Source organism: Ostrinia nubilalis, chromosome Z, assembly GCF_963855985.1.
Source record: "Ostrinia nubilalis chromosome Z, ilOstNubi1.1, whole genome shotgun sequence".
Classification (NCBI taxonomy): domain Eukaryota; kingdom Metazoa; phylum Arthropoda; class Insecta; order Lepidoptera; family Crambidae; genus Ostrinia; species Ostrinia nubilalis.
Window position 1 is genome coordinate 22982107 of NC_087119.1, and position 25402 is coordinate 23007508.

Consider the following 25402-nt stretch of genomic DNA (forward strand, 5'->3'; position numbering starts at 1 on the left):
TTTTGACAACCAAAATCCCTTTCTGCGAATCCTAAAGCGGGTTTTCCGCTGCGAGCGGCGCAATTCCATTGATGACTCCGTTTACCTCGCAATACAAAAATGCATCATCTATTTCCACCAACATAGAGTCGAACGAAAATGCCAAAGAGGGCAGAAAGAGTAAAAATGAGCTCGCTCGTCAAATGAATACTTCCGAACTCTTTCTCGGTGGAATAGCAATCCTATTTATACACAAAGACCTCCCCTCTAGACATCCCTAGTTCGTTCCTCTTTGGCGATGGAAAACGGGCTTAAAAGTTTAGTCCAGTCATTTAAGCTTAAATTAGGTAAGAATCTCGGAATTCGAGATACCCAGCTGTAAGTCTGTAAATACTTGTATATTGACACCCTAAAAGTTGTCTCAAAACCTACATATGGTAGGGTGTAAGCAACTATTAAATTTTAAGGTCAAAGGTCACAAAAATCGGTTTTTTGCGCTTTTTTTGGAAATATCTCATTTCCTATGGTTTTTTGCTATTTGTATTTATTATCAATATTGTAGAATACTAAATTCTCTACAAATTTTGTTCAAAAAATTTTTTTATACGGTGAACCGTTTTCGAGATAGAGGGCGGAGAGCGCGCGGTCACTGCATCACTTCAGGTCAACTTAAGCGGTTTAGGTTTTTCATACAAAAGGATTTTCCCGCTAATTCCCGTGGGAATTTCGGTAATTACTTGTTGTAAATAAGCTTTAAGTTTACTAAGGTACCTACATGCCAAATTTCAAGCGTCTAACTTCCGTTAAGCGTTTAGATTTTTCATACAAAAGGATTTTCCCGCTAATTCCTGTTCCCGTGGGAATTCCTAAGTAAACTATAACCTGCCCAGGTGTATGAAGAATAATTGTACCAAGTTTCGTTAAAATCCGTCGAGTAGTTTTTGTTTCTATAAGGAACATACAGACGGACAGACAGACAGACAAAAATTTTACTGATTGCATTTTTGGCATCAGTATCGATCACTAATCACCCCCTGATAGTTATTTTGAAAATATATTTCATGTATAGAATTCTGTCCGTCTGTATGTTCCTTATAGTATATAGTAGTAGTATTATAGTATAGAATTTAGTATTCTAAAAACTACTCGACGGATTTTAACGAAACTTGGTACAATTATTCTTCATACACCTGGGCAGGTTATAGTATACTTAGGAATTCCCACGGGAACAGGAATTAGCGGGAAAATCCTTTTGTATGAAAAATCTAAACGCTTAACGGAAGTTAGACGCTTGAAATTTGGCATGTAGGTACCTTAGTAAACTCAAAGCTTAGTTACAACAAGGAATTCCCGAAATTCCCACAGGAATTAGCGGGAAAATCCTTTTGTATGAAAAATCTAAACCGCTTAAGTAGACCTGAAGTGATGCAGTGACCGCGCGCTCTCCGCCCTCTATCTCGAAAACGGTTCACCGTATAAAAAAAGTTTTTAAACAAAATTTGTAGAGAATTTAGTATTCTACAATATTGATAATAAATACAAATAGCAAAAAACCCATAGGAAATGAGATATTTCTAAAAAAAAGCGCAAAAAACCGATTTTTGTGACCGTTGACCTTGAAATTTAATAGTTGCTTACACCCTACCATATGTAGGTTTTGAGACAACTTTTAGGGTGTCAATATACACGTATTTACAGACTTACAGCTGGGTATCTCGAATTCCGAGGTGAACTTACTATAATGACTGGACTAGTTGGCTATCGATATTTTAGCGAATTTTTCGTGGCGTTTTCGCCAACAAAACTTTGCGTACCATCGGCTTCATTGTTCTACGATGCAGCCGTGACGTATCCGAGCCGGTGACGGCACGACGCCGGTTAACGACCAATAAAAGTGTTGCCAGTAAATACGCCCAAACTACGGAACAGTGAAATGCTTTGAGACTGAATGCTGTAATATTATTTTGTTAATGTTAATGTTTACTTTAGTAATGTACAAGTAAAATCAAAAATCCACACTGTCACAGTGGATAGCCATATAAACTGCTGTACTTTAATCTGCATCTAGATAAATTAACATCATGAGATCACTCAGTCACAAAATACCTGCCTAAAGACGAAAAACTAAAAAGGAATCTTGTGTTTATCATTCAACCAAGAGTTACCGAATAAAATTTCAGAATTTTCTTTGCATAAGAATCCTAATTATTACGAAATTTAATTACGATGACCGTTAATAATTCAAAGCGATTCTAATTTCAAGTATACTTTAAAACGGTAATTTCAAGACAAAATTCTTAAGAACCAAAGTGTTATTAAACTGAAAAAATAGAAACGGAAGTCATAAAGCTTGAAAAGGATTCCACGCGACGAGGCAACGATACGATGCCTCCTAGGAAGCCACAATTAAAATGGCATTCCAAGAGATTTTTGTAATACTTCTAGAAGTTATTTACGTTTTTAATTCGTTCCGACTGGTCTACACATCACACTGGTGGACTTAGCACATTCATTTCAGTATTTTATTACGAGTCAGAACGCAAAGTTACGATCATATTTTTTTATTTGTTACGCAATGTGTTGAGAACTGCTCGAACATTCTTCGAGGATAATATACGAAGTTATGTACTAAATAACTATGTAACAGGTATATGCGGAAGTAACTAACAATGAATGTATAGTTGTTACATTTTCACTTCAGAACCAATTTTGATGATTTTGGATAAAAATGAAAACTGAACTTTGGAGAACCCTACAAAAGATACGAGTAATCTTACATTCGTAGGTATATTTGATCGACAAAGACTTTGAAGACAAATTAAACATAGTATATCTTTAAAATAGCCCTTTTGCCTCCTAACATAAAAGTGATCAGATTTTTTTAACCGGCGCTTTTGATCAGTTATACCTAATTCAGATGTCGCTGTCACAAGACCTAATCAACAAAGACAATAAGCGAAAACAAAACACCGTCTCTTTGTACGTCACAAGAATCCCTCTTGACAAATTTCCGAAAAACAAACGCCGGCGACATTCCCAGTTCCCCAAGAACAATTAGCCGACGGTAATTATGCAAGGATCCGTGGAGCATGCGCGGGTAATGGCGCGCGGCGCAAGCGCAGACTAAACAATTTCAGGGCACATAGCTTGCGGACGTGTGACCTATTCTTGAACGTTTCAAGGATTTGTTTGCTTGAAAAATTGAGACTAAAGCTGCCAATATTGCAATAAATGCTATATTGCAAAAAGCGTGACTTGATATTTTTTTATTTATAACCGGTAGCAGACACATTTAGCGATATCATAATGATAAAATGAATGCATTCTTACTTATACAGTGAATCTGACAAGTTTATAAGCTGATAGATAAAATTAATATCGCTAAAGTTACCGTCATGTCGACTCGAGATAATTGATTTTCCAAGAATGACGAACAATAGACTAAAACATTACAGTTGAAACATGAACATTTTAAACGACGAGCTAATGATAAGTGGGTACGAAGTGAAAACTTCTCTATAATTTATGTTATAATATACAATATTTTTTGCGAGTTAAAACGCGAGAGTTTCCACTCCATCGCTTCGCACCTTGAACTCGGAATTTGCCTATGAACCCTTTATTTTAATAAAGGCTGCGATGGCCGGCGCGATGCAGCCGGTTGACGGAACGTCCCCTGTTTGTTCGCCATGATTTAAGCCCGCGCCACAGATAACCACCCGCCACCGCAAGCTGACCCCCGGGAACCCACCGCGATTGCTGCAGGCCAAACAAAGATGCAAGCAGCCAGGCAGCGCGGGTGTCTCCCAGCGCTGGTGGTTCCGCTGTCGCTCGGGGCGCTCGTGCGCACCGACCGAGATACCGTCGCCGTCCAAAGGATTCGAATTCATGCGAAATTTCCATTTTTACTCCATCCTTTATTCAATTAACTAGACTGGATTTCTTTGTATTCAATATTGAAATATAAATGCGGGAATGCTCACTAATCGGGCATCTTGAAGCGAACTGAATGATAGGGCTTGGTCCAGAATGAGAACAAATTAAATTCAAATCTAAAGAAACTGTCTGAAAAGCAAACGCTAGTGATATTTTAAAATCAGCAAACAATTGTTTATTACTTTTCTTTACTTGAAAAAATAAAGAAGAAAACTAAAGATCAAACAGGTTATATTAGGTATAAGTGAAAAAAATACGTCGACCAAAGTCATCCCAAAATCCTAGATAGGTACCTATGTTCCGGAATACTTTATCGAACCAAAAGATCGCAACACAAAACGTCGCGTCCGATAAAAGAAGACATTATTAATAGATTGAGACACAAAATGTACAAAGATAACGCACAGGACACTACAAAAAACCTACCGAAAAAACTGGGTGGGTTATAAAAAGATCATTGTGATCACATAAATCGTAAGCACCATTCATGTTTTGGTGCGGGCAAAAAAGTTGAGATTTCCTACGCGATAGCGCTCCGTCCGGTGGCTCGAGTTTTATGATGACGATGCAAATTCTTTCAAAACGCGATGACGATTAGAAAAATGTTTTGAGGTGGTCAATAAAAATATTTTTTGGATTCCATGGGAAGAAAAATTAATAAATCGGGCGGCATATGTGTTGTATCGCATAACATGGCAGCGGGAGGTGCTACCGAGGCTGTAACTCAGGCCGGCGGGCTGGCTCGTATTTCAGTGGTTATTACTCTTTAAACCGGCGGGGTTATACGGCGTCGATAGATATCAGAGCTATTGAGATGACGACAAAATATAAAAATGTTTATGAGCTAGTGAGGTAAGGTTACGGTTTCACAAGTAATCCAGCTGTACGGTTAGGTTAGAGATTTTTTGGAATGGTGAGGTCATAGTGAAATGTATTCACTAGCTCTACATCAATTAAGTAATACAGTGTAAGGAACATCTGAAACTTCAAAAAGCACTAAACTATTTGCAGCTATTTCTGTCCACCAATGCTCATATGCTGCAACGTGATAGTAATTACTAATCGTTTCGTTCCAACCTCTAATTTCCGATGTTTTTTTTCCAGCAGCGAAGTGAACCTTTTATCAATGACCATTTAATTATCGCCGTTTATTATTCATAAAACTTTATCGATACCGATAATATCGATACCACCCCTCACTCGAGCAGGCACCCCGCGCGGCCTAAACAAAACTTATCGGCCATTTAATGGGCACACACGTTTTAGTGCACATTTTATTTGCTCGCATGTTTTAATAAAATCGGATTACAAAATCCGGAATAATTAGGGACCCGTATTTGTATAGCGGCCTAAGCAAACACAGATAAGCTTCGCACTTTTGACTGTCAAAGATAATGATGACATAAGTAGGTACTTAATTATTTTTGTTGTTGTTTGTTTGAATGGCTCTACCGTCTTCGTTGTTAGTTTACGGCTATTGAGCATTTTTAGTGTATTTTTAGTTTTTCTGAAGTGGCAGTAATGAGGAAGAAGTAAAGCGAGCAGTTTTCAAGCCGTGATCAAACATAGAAATGCGATGAAGATGTAGTTTATGTACTGTAGTTAAGTTTCTCTAGCTCTAAACTGGCTGTCTTCTGAAGCTGTACAGGTCAATAGATTTTGCCATTAAATCTGACCTTAGACAGGTTCAGTATTTATTAACTGTAGCCGTTACAACGGAACCTACTTATTTCTGCGAAACTTCGCTTGCCGCAGAACGGTGAATAATATTCTTATTTTTGTACGCTCAACGCAAATTGAGACACGCCATTCAGTCGCACACTTTATCGTCCGCCTTTCAGCGTAACGATCTACTTTAATAATATTGGATTGTATTTTAAATACGGCACGTTATTTTTGTGCAATTAAACTTTTGATGTAAACACTGGGGTCGTTTTGAGTGGTACTTTTTTTAAGAAGTTGTTTGTGTTTTTATATAAGGTTTCTGAACATTTTATTGATAAGGTGTCAAAGCTGTAGAGGCCAATACGGTGCTAAAACACTCTTCTGTCTCTTTTCTTCAAATGAAATCAAAGAAAGTTTCAAAGAAAATAACATTATAAAGAGTACTTGTTGGTAAAATGAAGTATAGGTGTTTTCAAATAATAAGAGGGCTCATGATAAAAGCGCTCATCTTAGAACCTCTTACTCCATAATGTTTCAAAGAATAAGAATATTGTTGAAAGAGCTTGTATATCCACTTAACAGCATTCAATCTTCAGCTTAAAGTATCGTTTCTTAAGGTATTACCTATAATATTTTATTTTATAAGGTCAGATGGTTCATTATTTGAAGTAACTACGATTACTTTATTTTCTTTTTTCAACTACACATTTACAGTACAATATAAATTCCTTATTACTTTTGATTTAAAACTAAAATTAACCGTACATTTAATGTTCAGATAAAACATTAATGAACAATTGTACCCACATATTATACAAGAATAACATTGTTTTCTATAAATTCTTGGCACAAATAATTCGATTTCACAATGTTACTAACAATAAGTAGGAGAAGGTTGTCGCAAATCGAGAACACAGAAACAATAGTTAATTCATCGGTACATCATAGTGTAACGACCTTTATTAACAAAGTAATTAGAAAAATACATTTGTAATTTTCTTTTCAACTTCGATTCGCGTGTAAACAGGAGTTTGTTGAAGTAACGGTTGAAGTTAGCTTTGGATGTCTTATTTATCTTTCTTGTCAAGTATTCGTGTTGTTTATTAAATAAAGTAGAAAGTATATTTTGTTAAGTTTGCCGTGTAAATAAGCGTGTGCTTTTAAATGTTTTGCGACAAATTGATTATTTAATTCTGAAATATTTGGTATCTAATTATTTTATACTAAGACTAAATAAAGATCTACATAGTTGATATTAGTATTGGTAAGTAGGTATGTGGTCCCCCTGCATAAAAAAAAAGAAAAATGAATAAAAATACTAAGTTTACGAGTAGATTTCGCACTGTGCCAGCGTGGTATGTAGAATGTGCCTTTTAAAATAATTGGAGCAAGTTCCACATACTACGGGACTATTCCCACCTCAGCAACTCCTGTGTAGCCAGGATCTACAGTTAGGCCACCAATAAAAACCCAACCAGTTTGTCCCGGGGGAAAGTTTGATTGTCATTGGCAGTTAATCAGAAGAAGGAGGAGTTCGAAGTTAAGGTTCGACTTCCCTCTAGTTTAAAGCGAAACAGGAGACAAAACAAAATAAAGTAGTCATTAGGGAATTTAATCTCCAATATACCCATGAGAGGGCAAAGGTACAAAAGCACTTTACTATTTAAAATTTGGGTTATTATCCAACTCGACACAAGAGACTGGACACACGTGTGTCTAGTTGGCGAAACTCAAAATTAGTATCATTTATTATTTCGTATTCTGGCTGGACACACTTAAGATTTTTACATGAATTAAGTCACTTTATGGTTTCACCAATTACGCGTTAAATTTTTGGCGTATCCAGTGTGCCTACCATGAGTTTACGTTAGGTGTGCTCGCTAGCGGGTATACGTCAAAAAAATAGATGATGATGATGAAATAATATTCTTTGTGAGTTTCACCAACTGGACACACATGTGTCGAGTGACTCGACTCTCTTGTGTCGAATTAGTGAATAACCCAAAAGTGGGTTTTAGTTTAGAACCAAGTTTAGAAGTTTAAAATAATTGCCAGTATTTTCTCGTGTTATATGACGGCCGATAGCCACGCATTTATGTGCGTTAGCCGACGTGTGATTATGGGCCGTAAAGTGATTTGTTTGTATCGACGCATGGGGTTAATAAAATCACTGCATGTGTAATAGGGTATTCAACTATTGTTTGAATGCTGGACAAGGTGAGTATGGAGTAGTGAACTCAAAAGGACTAACGGTAGAAACTTACAATTTTGTCAGAGATTTGTAAAGCCGCATGTGACAACGTTGGTTTTTAAAAAGTGAATCAATTGTCCGAAAGCGAAAAAAACCTATTACAACGGGGCGAATGTATAGAAATCGGCACAATTGTAGCGGGCCTAAGAACTTCTTAGTAAGAAGCAATCGAGTTATAATTTAATTCTTCTAGTCAAAAGCTGTAATACGAAACTAATGGTGTCCATTTTAAAAACTAATGTCTTTACGATAAACCGCTACTACCTTATCGTGTATTTGTCAGCTCATAGTGTTAGCTGTATTGCCTTGTCAACCAACTTTTGGTCATATCTCTGTTAGTTGGTAATTTATTTTTTACTGTTCCGTGTAGACATTCCCCAGTTTCCGAACGGTGTGCGACCATAAATTACTCACTAACGGGCTGACAAAAAAACTAACGCTTCCTACTTCAATAACGGGAGTGGAGTAAATTTTAGTCGTAATGAAGTCGTCGCATCTGTCCGCCTCACGTGGTATCACCTTCCCTATATTTTTTCCTTTTGTCTTCGGTATTTTTCTACCAGAGATCGAAATTCGAATTCATTGCGGGTAGGCCATAAATTTAGTATGGCCGCGTCTACGAGCGTGATTTATTTCCCGCCAAAATATGTGCCCGGTGTGACTTTTTTAAAACTTTTTTTCGGTATCGGCCAGTACGAGTAGCGTCCGACGATCATGCGATAGTGCCAACGCGTTCCTTTACCGACAGTAGTTGGTTGAAAAAATACTTCTTTTTACATTGAAAGTGGAACAAAAAGTTATTTGGAGATGGCCAGTTTTCTCTTTGTTTTGGTTTCCGATATAAGATAGCTGTGTCACGATTGCTTTAAAGAATATTTTCGTTTGTTATTTACCCGTGAGAGCGATTTTATGTCGCACATATTCGTGGTTTAGGATATTTATACATTTGTTGACATTTTAAACGCGTTGTAAATCAATCACGACACGAATAATTCACACGTATTTTAGAGGCGCCACCGTTATGTACAATAGTAGTGCATTGTTTTTTTATTTCAATTTTCATATTGATTCTTCTTTAAACTCACGAATATTAATTTGAAAATGGATTAATTTTATTTCTTCGCATGACTTATAGCTAAAGACAATGCTGATTAAGATTGACAATAGAAACTTAAAAAATGCTACAAAAGTGAAATATTTGTTTTCCTGATGTTAACAATAATTGAACTTTGTAAAACGCGTCAGGAAAAATAGATTCAATTTAAAGACTATTGTATTACAGAGTCGAATATAAATGGACCTGAATTATCAAACAAACACACTTATAATAGAAAAATGATGTACCTGTTGAATGGGCGAGATCTTAATACGGCTGACAGAGAGAGATAAAACATAATGAATGGGTTGATAGAATGTATGGGATGGCCGAAGAAGTTGACAATAAAAGGATACAAGGTGATGATTTCTTTTGTACTACCTGTTCTGTAATAAAATGATGTGTTGACAATATCACTCGTAAATATGCTAATGAAATATTATCTTATTAGTATAAATATAAAGTCTATATTCCAAATAAACTCGTAGAGCGTAATTTCTTTGGAAATGTTTGGGAAAAGACATACAAAAATTGTCACGCCACGCTGCAGTTATGTCGGCTGTATGTAAGAGAGCCTTAAAGGATTTGACATACTGGATGCGGTCTGCGGTCAGGTCAAAGTGAATATAACCCGCATAATGTGTGGCGAAATAAACCCAACGACTTGCCGAAAGCTAATGTCATTCATCTATTATTATCAAAGTTCTGACCGCCGGAAGTTCTGAAATTAATTATAATGAGATACTTACTTTAGTAATTCATTAATAACGAATGTGTTCTTAATGTATTAATCCCCAAGATAAGACTAACAAAGTTTGAAGGAAAATTGTGCTGAGGACTCTACTGTTGGACTTAATGTTAAAAGCTTTTTGTAGTTGCTACCTCGAAAACTATATTTTATTAATGAAAAATCAGTGGTTTTGGTGGCCTCTAAATACAACTGATTCGCGCCTGCTTGCGACGTTGTCCGCCGCATCTTCTACACTAAACTTGATGACTTCTTACAAAGGTTGTCAGTACCGTCAATAATGATACTTGTTTCTTTGTCTTTGGGACACCATCTGCACTATTCCACTGCTGCCAACCCTGCCCGACTAATGTGATATCCATGTCGGGTCGTTTTGTCCGGGCCGCTATCTCTGGGCATACATCTGTATCAGTGGCAGCGGCCCAATAGCTTTATTGAACCTTATTTATTAGCCGGACCTCTCCCGAATTAAGAGTAAGAACTATTTGTTTATGGTGCACGGTGACAGTTGTTTTTTTTTTAGGCAAAGGCGTCAGGCAGCGCGTTGGTAATGGAATCATTACGTGTTGGAAGATGCAGTGAACTTTTTTTTAATTACTGTTACTGGCTGTTTAATCTGTTACTGGAATTAAAAAGAGAATTGACTACTAGGTGCTCATAGTAAAGTACTTGTTTAAAGCGACAAAATTGTGTATGAAAATTGCACGGACTTAAATAATTTTTCCTTTTTCTAGCAACTGAATTTATTTATTAAATATTTAATGTAAAATATAAATTATAATTATATTGGTGAATTGTATAACCTTCCTACCCACCTAGCTGCAAGTTTTCGTTATATTGTAAAAAACTAAATGACTAAATAAGTTTTTCTGACTACTTATTCTAATTCTTACTTATTTGTTCTACAGAAGGTGTAACACCTACAGTAATATGCTGCCTACACTCTCGGCGACACGCGTAGGAACTCGCAACGTTATCTTACCGATCTTTACCTACTGTTGAAGGTACAAACACAATAAACATTGGTACAGTAGTATTATTAATAAAATAACTGAAGACTTACTTACTTGACGGAGACGATCTGTAATAATGTTTATTTTAATTGATTCTTTCAAACACTCAAAGTGATGCTGATTAAATTGCCTGCTTAAAAAACTCCTCCTCTCGTAACATTGGTAAAATATAAAGTAACACCCAGTAATATTATATTATGTTTATGTAACAAATATTTGATTTACGCGAGACATGAATACTATTAACTACAAATCTGAAACTGCCGAAATCCAACCCAAAAATTACTAAATATTTTATGGTTGAGTTGCACCATTTAACTTTGACCGTGACTATAACGATAACCGGCGTATTTTGTATGGAGGTTGACAGATTTTTGACGATTTTTAAAGTCAAAGTAAGTTTCACTATGTATGTAAGGTAGGCTCTATATACCAGTGCATAAGATCAGTTGGTGCAACTCAGCCTGAGTAACTTAATTAAATAATCACTTTAATATACCTGTCATCCGAAAATACTTTTTTTTTGTTATTTTATATCAAGTGTTGAAATTCAATAATAGACTAATGAATTTAACAATAGTTATTTAAACACATCGATGCAATCATCGAAAACTAAATTATTTTATTTATTAATAATTAATTAATTATTGTTCAGCAATAACTATTTCCCATTTTGCTTTGAATGAAATTTCCGGGTTACATAAATATTAGGTACATAACATTAAGGATGACTTAAATTACTCTACAATTTCAATATACACATTTTTCCTGGAAAATCAATCTAATTTTAGGGCTGAAATCATATTACGAAGTAATGAATTTTGTCACACAAATACTAGTAATGAAAGTAGCCATTTCTGTTCGTATTTCGACTGAATATTATGGTGACGTAAAGTGAGTGACGTCATCGGATCCTATTCCAAACGGAATCTACGGAGAATTTCATTTTGGCAGTTTATTAAAAGTATGTCGGTTGAATTAAAGGACAGTGCCCGATTGATTTTTTTTTCTATGAATTAAAATTTCAGTGACAGGATTTAAAACTTTAGGTTTCTCTAATTAAACTGTACGTTTGAAATGGCCAGTCGTGTCAAAAACTGTTTTTATAGCATAGAGTCTATGGTATAGAGCAATAAAAGGTTTTATAGAAAAATGTTTCAATAGTGACTCTTCTGTCTCTACCTTCACTATGTAAGTCAAACTCCCTCACATTATCTAACAAATCTCTACCAAACATTGAAGGTCCAAAACTGGTTATCACGTCTTCCAGTGGGTGTCCATTGCTCAAATTCATTGTTATAGGTGGCGTGACTATCGCGATATTACATTTATTTCGGTCACCAAAGGCACAATAAATTATATGCCGTGCGAACTGGACTTTGAAAGCAAGGCATCTAGATAAGTGTAGCTGGATAAATGTTCTTTAGTTAGGTATTAGTTATAATTATAGTCAAAACAACCATAACTATACAATGTTATTTTAATCCAAGAAACCGTATTTAATTATGTTTTACTTGATTTACTCGTAGATTTCCCAACGAAAACTAAAAAAATAATAGGTTTTCTATTTTAAAAACTAATGCTCAGCTTACAATTTCCCGCATGTTTATTCCTACGTTTGACGAATATCTAATTCCACATGAATCAGAGAACAAAACATAACAAATTGAGGTGAAAAGCTTTGCAAACCACGTCACATTTGTTTAAATGGATTACCCGCTATTATCTCAATAATTCCATTGGCGGTTTGACCGCTCGCCATTGCAGAATAATGAATGCACAATTCCACCGCGTCCTATATTACAACTAGCCCTCTGACTAAATTCCATTGCGGCCAATAAATACGAACGCAAATAGAACTTTAAATCACCAATCGCCCGCCAACTTTACGACCTACGCCCGATCGGTTTAGTGCCAAAAATTAACCAAGCAAAGCAATACAACTCTGCGAAGACGATAAAAAATGCTTCGTTCTAATTTCAAAATTTTAAGTTTGAGCTTGGAATGTGGTGATTTTTTATGGTTTTGCGATGTCTCCTGCCAGTGTCAAATAAAAAAAGAAGTTTACATTATGAAACTGTGTAAAGTAATGGAATAAGTCAAATTCCAATATTGACGAGCTTCTTCTTTTACTGGTTCTCAAAGCAAAAAGAAATATTTAACTCTATTCAAGGAGTAACCGTAATTAAAGAAATTCCTCATTGCAAACCGCCTATTGTATGAGAATTAATCGTTATTGTATAGTTCAATGTATGGTCCAACAAACATTGGCAAAATTTCAAAAACAATAGTAAAACTTAACGTTTTCTTTGTTTTAAAGCAGTTCTTTATAAACATTAGCCCTGTTAAAGCGATCATGAACTTTAACGACACTTTTTATTATAACAATAGAAATTGCCCTGCCATAATAACCGACAAATATAGGCACGAAAAAAATGTCCCGCCCCTATCCTGTTCGAGATTTATTGCGTGTACATAAACCGGGAATCGAACCTCGTATTTCGGTGTCGACTTACGTGGGGCGAACACCCTCTACGAAATGATACATTACTGGCACAAAAAAAGTAATTGCCCGCCCACTTATGCACCGCATTAAGGACATGCTACCGCGGTTTCCTTGGCTTGATTTAGGAGAGAAAAAAACAAAACTCCTTTTGACAAACAACTAAATTGCTGGCCGAAAATTGCAACTGGCAACATGCAACATGATTTAAAAATATGTCCTCAGTCACATAACATTCGTTTTTCAATTTTTTTCGTTTTGGAATAAAATTCAAATGCTATTTTCGACTGCATAAACTTTTTATTTTTTTTCTCGTAATTATATGGCTTGACACACTAGTCAAGTCCAGTGTGAAAATAAATACAATTATAATGTATAATATTTAAATAGATTTATTTATGGTTTGACCTTCGCGCCTCAGCGAACACTTTAGTTCCTGCTGCATACTAAAGAATCGCAACAATGTTGGTACTTACTTTCTCAGCAGCGGTTAAACAGACGATCTTTATCATGCATCATTCTTTTTGCGCATATTAATCTATGACACCCCATTCATCGACGACCTTCTTTACTTTATGGTTAGGGTTGCCAATTTTATAGTATTAAGGCGATATCTTGCTAAATATTGTAAATTTTTCTTTAAAATTTTCTACACGGAGCTTTTAAATACTGACGGCTGCCTAAACTCGTGGTTTGCGTATCAGACTACGGTCACGCGTTCAATTAACCCTCAATTTTGGTCACCGTATAATAATAATATTCCTTATTTAAGATTATTATAATATTTATATACCTACCACCTACCTATATTTAGGTAACAAGCTTTTTTAATAATATATGTTCGTACTTTTACTAGTAAGTACTACCTTATTGTTATTATTATAGCTCAATGCAACCCTCCTATGTCCTAAATGAATCTACAGATGTCTTAACGATTGCGTACGATATTGGTAAAGTGAGCAACCCTCATCACTACAATGGATGACTCTAACTAAGCAATTTCAACACATTAGTGGCATGCAGAATAAACCTGAGATTAAACCGCGCAGTCACGCGATCCCTAGTGCGGGAACAGATCACTTTATGGAACTGTGATTTGGAACAGATACTTCAGATGAACTGAAGATATTGAAGGCAATATGATTTTGATAACGATATTATCATTTACGCTAAAATACGGTGCTAGTGGTCGTGATAATGGCTTTGGCTTAATTTGTATTTTAACAGCGTCTTGCATGTTTACAAAACATCTGCATGTTAGTGATAACCACATCGAAATCCATTAAGTATTCAGATAGAGTGAACGTGGCGAATACACGCGGAAACAACGTTGTTTTATGCTATTTTAAGAAACGATAACTGATTATACAATAATAAACAGGGAACAAAACTGAGTGTATTATTATTAAACCTCATTATAAATGTGTGCCTACCCAGAAGACGTACAAGGTGTGAAGAAGAGTTCAAAACTAAAAAAATATAAATGCCAACACAAAACATAAAAAGAGGTATGCATACATTCTCTTTTTTATAAATACACCTGCTTTTATTTCAAGTTAATGTCGCCAAATGATTTCATTATTCATAAAATTCGTGGTGGTAATAATATTCTCAATGGACTGGTCATGCGATATAAGTCACAGCTCCTAATGATTTATCAATCATCATAACTAATACTAATTACTACAGCGATACCGCTCATCACTACTGCTAATATACATAATGATACGGAAAAAAATTTAGCTTCTGTCTTGATTTTAGAACTTTACGTTTTTAGGGTCCCGAGGTTGGACAAGTAATAATTATCCGTGTTTCTGTCTGTCCGTTTTTTATTTGCCTACACAACGAACCCTGAGCTACGACCTTTGCTTTCCCTTTTTTTTAGCTTATTCATATTTATGATTGAGTTGTGCCTAAATTTAAATAAATTAGTTTTTAGTTTCTTAAATCATAAATATCTATCAATAATTTCATAATAAGTAAGTATTGCAAAAAAAACCATAGCATATTATATTCAATTGTGCTTATAAATCCTTTGTTTCATTTTTCGTGACAGAAACTTTCGCAAAAAAGAGCGTAATATCGCAACGGGTCAAGGCGGACTTATTGCTAGGAAACGATCTCTTCCACGCAACCCAGGGAGATGACAGAAATAAATACCTACGGAATCCTGCTCGCTCTGAGTGGACACTCTTGACTTTTTTCAATCGGGTGCGTAACAAAAAGTCGTTTTCTTCGCAAACAAAAAGCTATGGACTGATTGTTTTATCGTGTACCCTGAACGGAACCACGAACGTATAGAATAAAATTGAGCAAAGATACATTCGCTGTGATTTGTTAGACTTATACACAAGACTTGGTTTTTGCGAGTAATAAAGTGTACAGTTTCAACGTATAACAAATCTAACAGTTACCTCAGAGCAATGTAAATAAACACTAAGCTGTTATTTGTTTGACTGCGAATATAATTTTGTTTATGTGATTTCCGCTAATAATTTTAGGAACAAGTATAAAATGAAGTAACGAGTTTATTTCGCTAAAATTTTACCACGAATAATTGGTTATTCAAAATACGAGTACAGTAATATTGAGCAATCATCATTCTCGATTTTCAAACTAAATCTTAATCCAACTAGTTTAGGGTTGCCAGGTGTCCGGCTTTAGCCGGACATGTTTGGCTTTTAGGGCATTGTCCGGTCAAAAATAGCACCGAGTCCGGCTTTTGTGTTTTTGGACCTGGCAACCCTAAATTTACTAGTTGGCAGATATTTCGACTAATTTATTCCTATAATTTTTAATCCAGAATTAGATACGGTCAATACTGGACTCAAGCCCAACACAATTTTCGTATATTTTATATCAAATTATTTATGCCATGTAGCTTAAACCCAGTCCTAGATGCAGTTTCAATAAATAAGAAGTCTCATATTATGGAAACAATAATCCTTTAGGTACTTTTAGAATCCAACAAATAATTCCAGAGGTTGACCCTTACGAACTTATTTACATAAACACAAAAATTTAACATAAAATTTGTAAAGACACGCATAGCTCTTGATTAAAACATCGTCGTGTATTAATTAATAACCAAAGGCGCTAAAACTAGTGGCAAAGGCAATAATAAAAATAAACAAGTGTTGCCTATTCTTTAAACGAACCACAGACTTCATTATAAATTGAAAGTATGACGTGACGTTGCCCGACGTAAAAAAATAATTTCCATCTAATTTAATTACAGAACAAGCAATAATATTACAAAATTCAAATTGAGCTGGCACCTGATTATTTTGCGCGAAAGTTTTTAGACGACACGAAAGCTCTTAGCATTACATATACTTAACATTAATTATAATCATCTAGGGCTGGTCATGGCATTATTTTTAAAATAATACGCGATTATATTTAATTTTCAACATTTATCATTTATTCGTAAAAAGCCAAAGCCTTTTTAGAGTCCGAAAAAAAAGTCTTTACATTTATAGTGTTAAAAAATGCATGTAAAAGTTAGAAGTATTTTATTTACTTTCTTTTAATTTTTAATTGGCGTTTTTTTAAAGAGCGTTTTTTACTTATTTGTAATAAATCAACGTAAGTAATTGGTAGGTATAGAGATAAACAATAACAGAGATAAAGAAAGAGTATCGATAACAGAGATAAAGGAAGAATATATAGAATGTTCCCCGAAGTTTTTCATGGAAAACACAATGTTGGTAAATACATTATTTTATTTTATTACATCATTTCTAAATAAGACCTAAGAAACACTAAAAAATAATAGATAGTGTGGTTATTTGATTTTTGGTTGTGAAAAATTATCCACAATTAATTATGTGAAAATCAACCAATGAAATAACTTAGCTGAATGGTTAGTGTCATTTTTTTTACTCTAATAAAAATTGACGGTTATTGGGCAAAGAAAGCTAAAACGGTACACACCGGCCTATTCCGCAATAGGCAACCTTGGCGGTAAGCTGGCCGGTCATTGAATGGCGGTCTGATGAACTTGCGGTCCTTCCACACGCGACCACGTCACGCCAGAAACCGGTTTTTGCGCATTTCCGACCACTCCGCTCACGACCTCCCCACCAAAAGATTCCTTCACCATTTCACACCCCTATCCTTAAAAAACAAATGAATACCTTCCAAGAACCCATCCGGCATCGATAGCAAGAGGACTTTAATAACTCAGTTAAGCAGCTGTTCAACCATGTACAGAACAATTTTTATGCGTTTCAATTAATTCCTCTGCTCCATTAAGTATGTAATGAGTGCAAAAAAAGTTGCTCCCATTCGCATTATCTTTGGATTCGATTTCATATAATTCAATGTGTTGTGTATTTCGTTGGCTGCACTTTTGCTGGTTTTAAAAATGCGATTGTCAGATGTTATTTAAAAAAGACCGGCCGTTTCTTTTCGCGTCTGGTTTTTGCCGTTTATCGGGTAACACGCAACGTTCTAATTTCAAATTTGAGATGGAATTCTCTTGAAGGTGCACCGTGCGAGCAACCGAGCGGCCGGCCCGATAATCAGACTGGTTCTGATATCTCTAAAAAAGTAAAAAGTACGTTTTAAAAAACACACGGGAAGTCGCCGCTGATAATCTGGCGAAGGTAAGTGCAGTTTTGACTTTAATGTGTTAATAAAATTGTAACCGTTTTGTCGGCGAAACGGGGCTCGGGTTTGTATCAATATTAAATTTGAGCACAAAATGGCGGCGGACGACAGACCCTTTCGACGCGTTCGGATAAATCGTCGGATTATGACGCTAAATACATTGTAACTACTGATACACGCACTTGTAGCACGATTACTGAGTGTTTAGAATTCCTGTCAGTCTTGTTTTTGCACTATCTTTTTGCTCTTAGATTGCGCTTGAAGTAGACTCTACGTTTAAGTAAACAACCCTCCTACTCTATGTCGTTAACCCTTCTTTCATCATCTGTCATTATGAATTTATGATACACGCTTTTGTGTGTAAATATTTTGACTTTATTCTTATTCCGAAAATTCGATTTTAAAAACGGAACGTAGCGCGTTCGTATTCAAAATAACAGTCGCAACGGCTTATGAATACACTCACCAAGATTCGCTGTCATAATTTCTTGGTCTTTGGGCTTCTTTTTCCTGGGCCGGCCTTTCTGCCGAGGAGGGGGCGCCGCGGCCCCGTTGAAGAAGGGGCCTTTGGGGACATCCGCCTCCACCCGGGAGAACTCCGGCGAGGGGTAGGGGGGGTAGTGGGGCCCGGGCGGGGGCCCCGCGTACGGGCCGGGGCACATCTGGGGCGGCCCCGGCACGGCCATGTGGGGCCCGTACTCCGGCATGGTGTCGTAATGCAGCCTGTAGATACAAGAAAAGAAATTAAACAAATACATACTTTTTAACTCTACATGTACACAAATGCTTGCACACTGCACAGTCTTCAGATCATTCGCTATCCAAAATTGTACTGAGTCCTCATCTTCCATTTGAAACAAAAGAGTGTTTTGCTATTATGGCACGAGACGACCTATTACGAATTAGAGTAGGCGCACACCGTTGATTTTTAGCTGGCCGATAGTTGTGCCCGATTTCAAATTGTATGAAGAATCGGCCAAATCGCATCGGCGTCACACTACGCCGATTCTATTTGGCCGATTCAGGCACTCCCATACGTGCCCATACTGATCAAAAGCCCGACTAAACTATCGGCCGACGAAAAATCAACGGTGTGCGCCTACTCTTAAGGTATCAACGATAATTGACTAAGTACATGGGAGACTGAATATAATCGTACATAAATCTAACATCAAGCTAATAATAATAGGTTTACCCAATCTGTACACGTAAGCTCTCTAGAGGTATGATATTCGCTATACACGGCTCTACAGTTTCAATGGGATTAACAGCGCACACCAATAAATACAAAATTCCAGACAAAGACGATCCCTAAAGCAATTCTGCCAATAATCCTGCTTTAATCAAGACAATACTGTCGACTGGATGATGTTCAAATGGATTAATATACATAGAGCACCCAGAAAGCGTTATACAGACCGATTGATTGACTATTAGCAGTTAGTTCGACTAAGCGAGACGATTTGACATCTCAAGAGCAATGTGTTGCGGTAAGTTTATAAGTTAAGTTACATCAATATTATTTGGAAAGCTGCTAAAGTATCAGTTTATCCGAAATTATGCAGACATGTGCTCGAAGTGACATGTGCCGCAGTGACACTCAATGTGACATCAGGTCGTTAAAACAATATTTACGAATACCTACCTTTCAAACGAACGAAACACCAAAAGGACATTAATCTCAATATAATCAGGTGTAAAAAATATTAATAAGATATCAATAATATGTCTCATTAAAACCCCACAATACAAGTAATTACAGAAGCACAAGAAAGGATAATGAGCAGAAATGCATAAAAACTAACTGACTTCATTAAAGTTTTTGTTTTCACGCTGTTGACTTCAATAAAGGAATTGCATGTTAAAGCAAACGTTTTCGCCTTATCTATGATACCATCGGGTATAAAAAATACTTTATTAATAATAGCTGCCCTTGAAGTCGACCTTAGTCTGAAAATCTAAATAGGTACCTACATAGAGTTAAGAAGTTGAGTTCATTTTGCTTCTTAAGTTCTTAACCTAAGTGTCAAATTCAAGTGTACAGAATATCATTACTTAACCTTAACCAGCAGTGGGCGTCATTTGGCTGAAAAGAAGAAGAAGAAGAAGAACCTTAATAAACTCTCAATTTTCATGATCATGTCGTCACCCGGCTTGCTTATTGCAATGAATCCTACTAAATGAAAAGGCAACCTATATGTCAATGACCAGTGCTGGACGGTGTACCTGTACAGACGGTACTTGATGACATTTGAGGCAAAATGTCAAATAGATAGTACGTTCCAATGCGTCGTGTCTCTACAAGTTTGGACTTCGACAACTTTAAACGGTCTTTCTGACAATGACAATTCAGTAGTAAATGATCAAAAAAGACTATACGTGACCTCGTTAAATGCTGCTGAACACGAGTGAAGATGAATAATTTAAACGAATTCGAAACGAAAAAATTAGAAGGATGTTTTCAGTTTGCAACTTTACCGTGCAAAACAAAGAGTAAACTGGGTCACAAAATTAACTGGATTATTTTCATTTGCCATAAAGACTATTCATCACAGAATTAATCAATGATACATGTTTAAATAAAAAAATACATTTTTATTTCGTCAACAAGCAGACAAACATTTGGAGACAAATTGACTCGGACTTGTTTATACATATTTCTGGCGTAATTACTCGATATAAAACTTACAAAAGTATGATGAAATGGCTGTTTGGCTAATTGACAATAACCCAATGAACTTACATGCTCTTTGGCTCCCATAATCTCACTTAATTAATGCTCAACTTTAAACGATTTAAAAAAAAGACTCACGAATCTTCAGAGAAAATATTCATGAGTGAAGCCTTCGTGAGTGGGGCTACTCGGTGAATCCACGATCTGGTGAAGGTCGCGGGAAACACCTGGATACGGGCAGCGGAGGACCGTTTGTGTAAATCTGTGCAACCTTTGGACGGCGTTTTTAGGTTGCAAAAAAACCTTTTTAGATAGTTATGTTTTTAGCGTTAAGAGTTGCATCTCAAACTAAATTGTAATATAAATAACTTGAAAAAATCGAACTGCCTAAGGTGGGAATCGAACCCACGACCTTTCGCTTGCCGGGCGACTGCTCTTTCATCTCAGCTACTTAGACACTGGATGAACCCGCCGAAATTTTCAAGTGTAATACGCTGTTACGGCCAGCGTTTGTTTCATCAATGTTGGGTATACCTACCCTTAGGCTGGTTTTAGAGTCACGCTGACGCACGCTGACCGTCAGCGCTGACAGCCGAAATGTATGAAGCGTCGGCGCCGAGCGATCAGCGTCACTCAGGAACGTTCCCTTCAATTACATACATATTGATCTGTCAGCGCCGACGATCAGCGAGCGATCAGCGCGATTCTAAAACCCGCCATAAACAGGCCAGTTCGATTTTATCAAGATATTATAAACCTTTTTAGTCTTACCTGCAGTATACTGCTGAATCCCTGATGCCGAAGGTGTCGCCCTTGGTCAGGGGAGCATTGCAGAGCGTGCAAGAGAAGCAGTGCACGTGGAACACCAGATCTCGTGCGCGCATCACCATCTCCGAAGCCGAGATGGTCGTGTTGCATCGGGCGCACCGTTTTGAACCGTATAGCCTGGGGCAGAAGAGAAAAGGTTGGTTAATAATAATATCGACCATTTGGTGTAGTGGTTCGAAACGGACTACTATTCCGGAGGTAGCGGGTTCGATTCCCGCACAGTACAAACATTTGTGTGCATGAACATATTTGTTTGTATTGGACTGGGTGTTTTCTGTATAATATGTATGTATTTACAAAAAAAAAGTATTTAAGGATGTTTTTATCCGTTGTCTAGTACCCATAGTACAAGCTTTGCTTAGTTTGGGACTAGAAGCGCAGTGTAAAATGTCCAAGGATATTTATTTATAATTGATGCGTTCTGCCTTATAAATAAACACAAGTACCTAAGAGTAAGAGATACGCTTTTATACTATACAAACTAACACGCCAATATAAACTACATAATAGGTATATATTATTATATTGTGACAATTACATTATGAACTAAAGTAAATCTTGTGACCGGTCGTCTATTGCTATCACTAGAACAGGTTTCTTTCCTCCATTTTAGGAAATAGGTACCTATTCGTTATATGAAAATGTTTTAAGTATTTTAGAGCTATCAAGTAATATTAGATCCATTTCCATTAATATTGAAACATTGATTGATTGCTTTAACTAAATAGTGATTTTTTTGGAATACTTGGATTGGAATCGAGCTTCAGCAACAATTTAGGCATCTCTCTCATAGGATAACTTTTTATTTGTTGCTATCAAAGTTCGAAATTGAATCAGATGAAATCCCATGGCACGCCGCCATAGCGCGGGCACGTCAGAGCGTACATCGTGCGATAATTGGTAACCGCATGCATAATTTGTGATGCGCACTATAATTTCTGTTAGCTTTTTCTTAGTGTCCGACCGAAACTAGTTTTACGACCGAAACCGAAACCGAAAACGAATTTCGGCAACGATATCTATTTCGGCCGAAACCGAAACCGAAACCGAAACTTCCTTACAAGGCTCATATTTTGAGGGAAAAATAAAGAAAACGTTATTATAATCAGTCAGTCTTTATTGTTTTCTCTTTAAATTGCATTAAAATTGAACTTACAAAGTGCCTTTTTACTCTAATTATGTATCAAATTATGTATTAAAAACGAAAAAGAAGGATTTATAGTCTAGATTTTCTTTTAATTACTCGCAATATTCAGGACATCTACATAACCCGTCCCATGGTCGGGTCTTTTACCTTAATAATTTCTAAAAACAAAATTGGTAGTACGTAAGTTAGTATCTAATGTACAGGGTGGCCCAGAAGAAAATTCACTTGGCGATGTAATTTAATAAAGGTAAATTTAAAAATAAATTGCATAAAATTTCCTTTAAATTGCAATAGTTAAAGTTCTATAAAAATGTAGAGTTTTCGTTTCCTTGAATTTTCAAAAGTGAACTTTCTTCTGGGCCACCCTGTACTTGCCACTTGGATACCTTGGTGATAAATACTAAAATGAACTTTGAAACTCTGAATCCACAATATTATCACCATGAAATGCACTATAGTCATTATTAACTACTTAACTAATGTTTGTTTACGAATAGCATTTGCGAACCAAAAAAAAATTTATAGGTTTATAGGTATAACTTGATTATACCTATAACCTAACCTTACACCCGCTCTTATGTTATAACGACATAAAACGAGATAAAACTTACCAAATTCAAAATAAATCACTCGAAAACTCGCCACCACAACAAAACAAAACTAACAGCAAACAAACAAGCGAGCGAATCACGACATTGGCTCTGATCGGATTCATCCACACATTCAACGCGCCGAACATGACCGATAACAGCGCGGAAACTCCCGAATGCACATTCGGTTTCGGTCGTAGTTTCGGCAAGTTTGCCGCCGAAAACGAAACTAAACCGAAACTCGTGTTTTTACCGAAACTCAACCGAAAACGAAACCGAAACCGAACATTCGGTCGGACACTACTTTTTCTTCTCATTATCTTACATAATTTTTTTCGCTAATATAAGCAATAATTTTGACCCGTAAAATTAATTTTGCATTTTTTCCGGTCCATTGATTCGCTTACAATAAATTTAATTTAATTAAAAGCTCAAATCAGTAATTTCAACGCTGTTAAAATCCATGATTTTTTTCTGATTAATATTCATTTATGTATAGTTAAGCATTTTTAACTATTCATTACCTTAGACCTTTAATTATTGCTTCATAATATGCGTGTTAAGTTATTTTAATTTGTCTCATACGTTTTGAATGGGCTAATGTGAAGTGCTCAATTCTCATGTATAGTGTTCAACGAGCAAATCCATAATTTCCCGGAGCATAGCGTGTGAATTTCAATGACTAAATTAAGTATTCCACGTTAAGTTTTTCAATTGATCTTTTATCAGTCTGGTTGAGAAATGCTCGTGTATTGTGCAATGTTGATTCTAACGCTTGTAAGAAACAAATGGATGGTGTACGGTTTTTTTAGTCATGAATTCTCTGAGTTAAGAAGTCTCTTCATTTGTGCAATTTTGCCCCTGCTCCATTTTCTTTTTTTAGTCATCTCGGTCAATCATCATCAAATTATAATAATATTTTTTAGCATTTAAAATAAATTCCAGTATTTAAAATAAAAACAAAAACGAAGTCAATTAATTTCATTCATTCGTACACTGCAATAGTTTGTGAAAAACAAAAACGTCAGTGCGATGCAAGCATTGTTAGTTAAATTACGGTTAGATTTATGAAAACACATTGTACAATTTACTGGTTCAAATTACACCATTATTTGAGTGGTCAGAACGAAACAGGAACTTTTTTGTATAAAAAAATTCAAACTTCAAAAAAGGAACGCACATCAAAAATAGAATAATGAAATGTCTAAAAATGCCAACTGGCCAGTGGTAATTAAGAACTGATGGGAGATACGTGCGCTGTGCCTGTGGTCCCCGTACTATCGCGATCGCCCGCTGCCCTCGGAATAATGGAATGGATTACTTGGTATTTAATATTTGAGGCAGTCCAATAGAAAAGTGCTAGGCTTTCTATTACATTCACACACTATGTTAGCACATAAACTATAAATAGATGTCTTTGAGTATAGTACTCATAAACATAAGTACACCAAAAAATAAGTGAAATCACAAACAAAATTGCATTACAAAGTTTACAGTTGACTATCGAATTTTTATGTTCCTTTTAAACACTTTTATTAAAGCATGAATAAAAGTATTAAATTACTAAAAGAGGCGTAAATAAAATAGTTATCAAACTTTTGCACATCAAATCTAACCAAACAATTCGGCCTACATTTGAGGCAAATGAAACAATAATTGAGAATAAAATTAATCGTATTAATTTAACCGCCTACTTTTACTCGTATTTCTACTTGGTTTATATTTTAGTTTAATTCATTTATGAGTTCGGCGATTTGGTTTGTATTGTAAATGCATTATTTTATAAATCCATAAATTATTTTCTAAAGCTATTCGGAGACTATATTCAATAAATACACAATAATGACATGTCCAAACACAAAATGCCGATGTTTTCTGACTGAAATATGCGTATAAATGTCAAATAATATTTGAAATGTAGAAATAAATGGATCAAAACAAATAGTAGTAATTGATTTTACCTCCCGACTTTAATGATAGGCTCATTAATATTATTTATGTGTTGTTTTTACAACAGAATGAAAAGCCGATTGTGTTAAAGAATAGGCCGAAGAATAAGAAATTGACACATAAATAGTTGTTCCGAGACTGAGCAGGTACCGACAGCGGGATACCTTGTTAAGCTTAACACTCCGGTTTCGTATGTAGTTGCAATAAATACTTGTGATAAAAAAATTTTTTTTCTAGAAGACTAATGTTCTGGCTGACTGGTAGTTCAGGGCCAGGTTGAAGGTAAGAGAGCACGTGGTCCATCGCTAACCCCGCTGGATAGACGCCATCACAAAGGCCACTGAGTCCACCATGGTCCAGTGTACTCGCGACGTACATACCTCTAACCGTCAGAAATGCACATCGCCA

General features: G+C 35.9%; 1 protein-coding gene across 1 annotated transcript in view; it reads right to left on the reverse strand.

The window, feature by feature from the left end:
* The window catches only part of LOC135086711 (protein apterous-like), a 145593-nt gene that overhangs the window by 26380 nt on the left and 93811 nt on the right, over positions 1-25402 (reverse strand). Inside the window, exons 3-4 of the mRNA XM_063981488.1 lie at positions 21251-21424; positions 18272-18528 (exon numbers count right to left, since the gene is read on the reverse strand). Of these exons, the coding sequence (XP_063837558.1) occupies positions 18272-18528; positions 21251-21424 (431 nt within the window). The remainder of the gene's footprint in view (positions 1-18271; positions 18529-21250; positions 21425-25402) is intronic.